Source organism: Atta cephalotes, assembly GCF_000143395.1.
Source record: "Atta cephalotes unplaced genomic scaffold scaffold00088, whole genome shotgun sequence".
NCBI classification, from domain to species: Eukaryota; Metazoa; Arthropoda; class Insecta; order Hymenoptera; family Formicidae; genus Atta; species Atta cephalotes.
The window spans coordinates 314,322-322,036 of NW_012130152.1; the positions used below are offsets into that span (position 1 = coordinate 314,322).

The following is a 7,715-nucleotide window of genomic DNA, read 5'->3' on the forward strand; positions in this document are numbered from 1 at the left end:
TACATATATATATACATATATATATACATATGTATATATATATATAAAATGGATACACTGTTATATGTATATAATGTAAATTTTAATATGATATAAATGGATATTAAAGATATAAGTTTGATCTTTTGGCAACTACCCGCTTTATCTTTATTTGTGTTGTGTAAATTTAAATAAATATATTTCACGAATAATATTATAGCTTATGAAGTCTATTTTTTTTAGCTAAAGTTCTTGCACGGTTTTTTTCTTCCTTTCTCTCATGTTAGAGAGAAAAAGAGAAAAGATGAATCATGCAAGAAGCATTAACTAAAAAGAATAGGCTGATATTAACATACCAAATCATCTTTAATTTCTTTAATGTTAGAAGTTGTGTGTTTAGTAATTAATATCCCGTAAGTTTTTGCCAACCTCTTTTGTATAGATAGAGTGAATTAAACTAAGTCGAAAAATTCTCTACCATTTTGCAATTTTCGCAATGATTAACGAGGTATTAATTACTAAAAATCAAATATTGGTTTTCAATAATTTTTTGACTGAAATACTATCAATTTTGTAGAAAAACAGCGAGAGACAAAAATTGTTTAAATACAAAAATAAAAGTTAGAACTCTCGAGAATGTCAAAAATATAAATAAAAAATGGCTAATGAAAATTTTTTCATTGTAACTCGTGCGAGAAAGAGATTTATTGAAATCGATGAAATCAGATTTTTCGGCTTACATTCGAGTCAGTGTATCTCATTATTATATAAAGTATTGTAGAACCTTACATGACTAAACAAGAGAATGACAAATCAATTCATTTATTGTGGCACAAGATTGGCACGAATCAAGTGTCAATAACCGACTACTCTCGAGGTCTCGGCGATCTAATGGTTTAGGATGCTCATACGGAATACAAGAAATCCGGGTTCAAGTCCCGGCCGATGTAATATTTTTCGCAATAAATTTATTTAAGGTTTTCAGCACATTAACATTCTTATAATATGATATCAAATCAAGATTGAGAATTTATTTGTTAATTTAATTTAATTTGTGATATTATTGCAGTAGTTTAATTGCATTTGATAAAGTCCGGAAAAATCTCGGCGCGCAGTTTGAATAACTAAAAAAATATATACGCATGTACATATATAGGATGTAGATAATTCACAGTTATATTATTTAGGCATTGAGAAGATCTAGCTTTAAGCGTTAAGCTTGAATATGTTTATACTTAGTATTTAATGTTTTTATTTCATGTCGATTTTAATAAAATCTTAATATTGATAAATGATACATCATGCGTATTATTCGTGAAATGGAATGCACTCTGATTGTTAGGGAGGATAAGTATTAGTTTTCGTCCATTTTTACAAATTTTAAAACAATCTTATCATTTTGGTTTATCCAAATTCTTTATTTATAAAATAGCATGTAATAAAAATTAACGTGTCATTTCTCGCTTTTAACGTTATGATTCAAATGTAATAGTGATAACTACTCAGGAGCCTTAAGTTATCAAAATAGAATATAAAATAGTATACACATCTATATGCAAAAATATTACTATCCATAACTGTTTTTTTTATTAACGTTTAATTTTTATTAATTTTTATTGTAATTTTAATTGTTAGTAATTTTAACCTTCCAGCGGGTGCGCGCATATTCTTCGTACGTCGATTTTATGGAGCGAATATAGGTAAAATTTATTTTTTTTTTCAGTTTCTCAAGATTCTATTCCTTGTGATGTTCTAAAAGTATATTAAAATAACAAGGCTAATGAAAATTAGCGCCGATAATCAAGCATAAGTGTTTTATAGGTTTCTTTAATCTAAAACTCTATAAAACTTGCGCTTGATTATTCGCGCTGATTTTCTCATTAGCCTTGTTATTTGTTGGTTATTTTTGTATTATCAATAAACAATAATTCAGAAAATATAAGAATCCGCAATTTGCGAGCAAGTTACCCTCCCAAATATTCAGTTTATATCTTTATACACTGAGAAAAAATAATTTATTTTACTATATAATAATTCACTAACTACACATTTAGTTATTTGCAGATTTGGTTAATTCAACAAATTTTATTTAATCGAATTAACTATAGTCTGCTTAACATTGAACAATTAAGGGAAGGTTCTAACTTAGAGGTTCAAAATTTATGCATTCTTTACTAATTTTTTTAGGAAAGGATATCAAAATAATGCTTTTTTCATTATGTTTTTTATATTTCAACATACAAAAAAAAATTTTTATTTTTAAAAATGTAAAAAATTGCGGCTGTAGCCTACGGGTGCATCAGAGCGTACGTGGCAAATTGGCGGGAAATCTCGATTATCGATGATTTATCTGAGACAAATAAATCAATTATTAAAATGTATTATATTTGTGGGGCCATGAACCCATTTTATTTGAAAAATTTTTAAATTTACAGAATGGCAGTCCACTAACTTTTTTCACTTTCAATCTGTTCAAAGAAATAGTTATTTTGGAAAATTTATGATACTTTTAAGTTCATGGTCCCATAAAAATTATCTCTTTTTCGTAAGAAAAAGCTTCACGTTGGATGATTGGATGATTGATTGAAGCCATTTGATCGTACATTTCCCGCCAGTTTGAAAAATATGAATTGAAAAATATGAGAAAAACGCGTTTGAAGTTTTACTTTATGATAACTTTTTATTAACAATATTTTGGAACTTAATTTAATCAACGATTCCTGGCCTATAAATCAATTTCTCCTCCTGTTCGAAGAACAAATTTTACTGCATTTAAGCTCTTCTTCTTTTGAGTCTTGCTTGTTTTGCACATTTATTTATCTGAATTTAACCATAACCTGCTTAATTGTTCAATGTTAAGCAGACTACAATTAAATCCGATTAAATAAAATTTGTTGAATTAACCAAAACTGCAAACAACTAAATATGTGTAGTTGAACAACATTTTTTTTCTCAGTATATAAAGATAAATTGAATATTTAGGAGGATAACTTGCTCGCAAATTGCAAGTTCTTATATTTTCCGTATTGTTTATTTAAAATACAAAAGTAAGCAACAACAGGGTTAATGAGAATCAGTACGGATAATCAAGCGCAAGTTTTGTAGATTAAAGAAATCAATACTAGCAAGTTACAATAGCAATAAACTAGATATTGACCAATTAAATTATGAATATTCTGGTGAATTTGTTCACTTTTAGTTTCACCTCATTTCAAGATACACATTGACCGCTTGAGGCTTATTAAGCCGATTCTACATTAGTTGCAAGCCGATCGCAAATTTGTTGTGACAGCCAATCTGAAGTTTGCATTTTGAAATCAACACTTTATATTGGCTATCGCAACAAACTTGCGATCGACTTGCAACTAATGTAAAACCGGCTTTACGATTCTTTAGACAAAAATTACAAAAATGAGCAAATTCACTAGCAATACAAACTAACTAGGGCTACGTTTCAAAATTTCCTCTCCGAGGAGAAAAAATTTCTTCTCTTATCTCTATATGCTATAGTATACGTAATTTGTGCTATACATTTCGAGTAAAATTTTCCTCGGAGAGGAAGTTTTGGAACGTAGCTTAGGTAACAATAGGAATTTAGACTTGGAGACGTCTCTAAGTCATACAATGTCCCACTTTAAAGACGACTGTAAGCCGATTTTAAATCTATTCTAGGCTGTGATCCGATCATGCCCACAACGCTCATAAACAACATTTATCCTTTAACTATAGTTAATATTTAACTGTAGTTAAACAACAAGAATGAAATGATTCCACATTGAAACTTTATGAATGTAAATTTTAGAGTTCTAAGACATTCTAAAATCGATGTTAGAAGGATGTTTGTACAAAGTCAACTTACGTCGACATATCGACGTTTGTGCTGTTAAGGAAAAAAAGTGAGCAAATCGTAAAGTCAAAAAATTGTGCTTCTAATATGAGATGCCCCGAGAAATCGATAGTAAAAAGTATATTAGTATTGCAATTAAAAAACTTTATTTAAAATTTCTTAAATACAAACAAATATAGGCGCGAAAAATAAATATGCGATATATTATATCCAAAACTCGTTTTCAGGTAATTGAAATCAAGCATCACAGAAATAAGCACTCGATGTTCATTCCAATTGTCCTTTTTATTATTGTACAATAACATTTATACTTTATCAACAATTTTCACTATAGATTTGTTCGCGTCGCATGCTCCAAATTAACACAGAGAGCACTTGGATCACAGATAGGGTGGCGGTTGGAGCAATTGCATTCATGCTTCAATGTTTAGTGACACGATTTAAGACAAGTGAGCACCTAATATAATTCGTGAGATCACTCGAACAGGTCGGACATGTGCCGTTTCATTTCGGATATTTTGTATTACCTCGATTATTTGAAAAATGTTTTTATACAAAATAAATGCGTTTTTAATAAACATAAAAGTTATATTATATTTTTATATTATATTATATTTTATTTTATTTTATTGTATTAATATTATTTTATTTTTTAAATTTTTATAATTTTATTTATTTTATTTATTTATTTTATTTATTTGTTTATTTTATTTATTTTATTTTATTTTATTAATATTATATTATATTGTTATACAATATTATATATATTGTTATACAGGAACTGTACCAGAGTTAACGTAGGGGCCGGCACATTCCTCATGAAAAAGTAAATCGAAAATGTTAATAGCAAAATCTTAAGGGCATGAAATTCGCGCCGTCAAAAGCGGCGCAACTAAGCGGTAGGCCGTGCGAATGCTTTGACGTATCGCTCAACGGTGCCGAACGAGTATTACAAAGTGAAATTTCTATATTAACTACTGCATTTTTAAATTGAGTCCGATTCAATTGATGTGAAGTAATGTCAATTGCAAATCGATAATCAATAAATAAATAAATTTATAAATAAAATCAATATTAATTAAATGATCCAAATAATGTTAAAAACATCAATTGACAGATATTTGCAAAACTTCTTTTTTGCACAAGTAATATTAGAAAAAGAATTTACATTTGAAATACGCATTTGATATAAATAAATATTTCATATTTAGAAACTGAAATTTCGAATTATAGGAGAGAAAGGGGAAATAATATAGTGAAGAAATCGAAGTTAGCAAGTATAATAATAAGCTGTAAATATCTGTTAATTGATGTTGTTAACGTTATTTGTTTAGATAATAATTCATTTAATTAATATTGGTTTTATTTATAAATTTATTTATTTATCGAATTTGCAATTGACATTACTTCTTATCAATTAAATTGGACTCAATTTAAGAATAGGCAGTAGAATAGTTAATATAGAAATTTCACAAAATTTTGTAATACTTGTTCGGCCTCGTTGAGCGATACGTCCGTCAAAGCGTTCGCGCGGCCGACCGCTCTGTGGTTGGTTATTTTCAAATACTCACCGTTTGAAAACTATTGATGCTTTAAGATTTTGCTATTAATATTTTCGATGCTATTTACTTTTTCATGAGGAATATGTATGTGCCGACCTCTGCGCTAACTCTGCGTACCCTCTGTATATATATTTTTATATTTATATCAAAAACGCATTTATTAAATGGCTAAAATAAGAGAATGTCTTACATGCATCGGTTACAGCAAATAATAACGTAAATATATATCAGATTTAATATAATATAATAAATTACATATATAATTAATTACATATATAATTATATATAATTAGAATATATATAATAATGATAAAAGATATAAAATATAAGAAATATCTTATCAATATCTTAAGTTCCTACCTGTAAAACTTAACAGATGATTTAATACTTTGCCTCCTTTGAGTTATGATTTATATTGTTTATAACACATAAGTATAATCTGAAATTTAAATTTTCATATTGATGCATGTCAAACATGCAGGGACAGAAAGTCTTTAATGCGTCACTACTACCCATTCCATCCAGCTCAAGGAATCGGATGGTTTTTCCATTCTCCCGGGTGGATAGAGTAGGAATCTTAACATTCCATCTAAGCGCCCAATAAAGGCAAAAGGAATCTAAACACTTTCTGGGTGCACTCGGGTGGGGAATCTGAACGCAGCCTTAGAAATACCTTGGATATCTCGTATTACATACGATTTTCACACTTTACGGTTTTGCGTTCCTCAAATCTAACTTCTAATTAAGCAATTTAACATATCCTGTATTTTGTTATTAATACGACCTTACTCTATCACTACATAAAGAATTTATTGCCAAATATTTATTTATTAAATAATAAATAATAAAATAATAAAACCAACAATGTTTAAAGATTCATCTCAATGAAATTTGAAAATATCCAAATTCTAAAATCTTTTTTTACGATGACTACAAACATGATTTAATAATGAATTTTTTACTAAACAGTTTTCAATCCAAGAGTAATAAATTCATGATCAATTTCACAAGAAATTTCTTCCGAACGAACTCCTGTGAGATTGTTCGCAATTTTATCATGATGAAAGTTAGAGAATTGATACCCGTTTCTCAAGAATCGTAATAAGCCTCCTGAGGATTTAGTACAGAGACGAACCACATCTACTTTCGACGATACGATTTTATCAATAGTGTTAGAAAATGTATGTAGTCACGTAGTTCCCAAACTGAAAATGGATATATTGGCGTTAGTGTACGAGCGATTTCGACGATAACAGGAAAAAGGCAGGTGTAGCCTCTCTCAGGTTTCTCTCTAGTAGAACGCATGACTCCCATGAGCCGAATTGTTGGTTCAGGATTCGGCCGGTTCGGCGCGGCGCACTATACTTCTTCAGCTTCTTGGTACTTCTCAGATTTTCGCGTAGTTGCCTTTGACTGTTTCGCGTATATACATTGTTGTCCTTGTAATGCAGAATAGTCCAAAGTGGAGTACGAGAATAATCGAAAAAATGTATCTTTCGCTAAGCTGGAGTGCGATGTTGCACACTGTGTTTGCCGAGTCTTACGCCTGAGTGAATCGCCGGAATCTCGAACGATTCTACATGATCTAGAAATTGAAATTCTCTAATATGCCTGTAATGCTTGTAATCGTCGATTGTAGATTGAAGTAGACTCATGATACTGTGACGTGCCTTTGCGGAAATTTACTCGGGAAAGTAGACTCGATACCATCCAAGACAGATTCCTCCAATAATTTTGTATCGACATCGTAATGATCAATTATTCGATTTTCGCTGATTTTATTTATAGTGCCTAACTTTGCATGTGACTCAGTTTAAGAAAAATATTTGTCTATTCACCGAATGACATGTCCTAATCGTAAGTGTTCATCTGCAAATCCTGCATGAATGAGCAACAGAATGGTGGAATGTGAATCATAATGAAACCCGTGTGTATGCGTGCACGCGCGCGTGTGTGTGTGTGTGTGTGTTTGTGTGTGTTTATGATATTTGCAGTACATGATATCATAAAAGATTTTTATATGCTGCTTACCTCATCCTTTTATGTAGTTTCAATGAGTTTCATAATAGCTATGTGTCGTTGCATTATACATACATTGTAATGTAAATGTAGTCAAGTTAAAAAAGTTCTATCTACAATAGAAAGAGAGAGAGAGAGAGAGAGAGAGAGAGAGAGAGAGAGAGAGAGAGAGAGAGAGAGAGAGAGAGAGAGAGAGAGAGAGTAGTAGTAGTAGTAAGTAGTAAGTAGTAGTAGTAAGTAAGTATATATATATATATATATATATATAGTATAGTATAGTATAGTAGTAGTAGTATAGTATATAGTAG

The 7,715-nt window shown here is 29.9% G+C and overlaps 1 protein-coding gene across 1 annotated transcript in view; it reads left to right on the top strand.

The window, feature by feature from the left end:
• Positions 1 to 7,229: 7,229 nt before the first annotated feature.
• Positions 7,230 to 7,715, top strand: part of LOC105624778 (leucine-rich repeat flightless-interacting protein 2) — a 19,824-nt gene continuing 19,338 nt past the window's right edge. The window contains exon 1 of the mRNA XM_012206130.1: positions 7,230 to 7,245. Coding sequence (XP_012061520.1) covers positions 7,230 to 7,245 — 16 coding nt within the window. The remainder of the gene's footprint in view (positions 7,246 to 7,715) is intronic.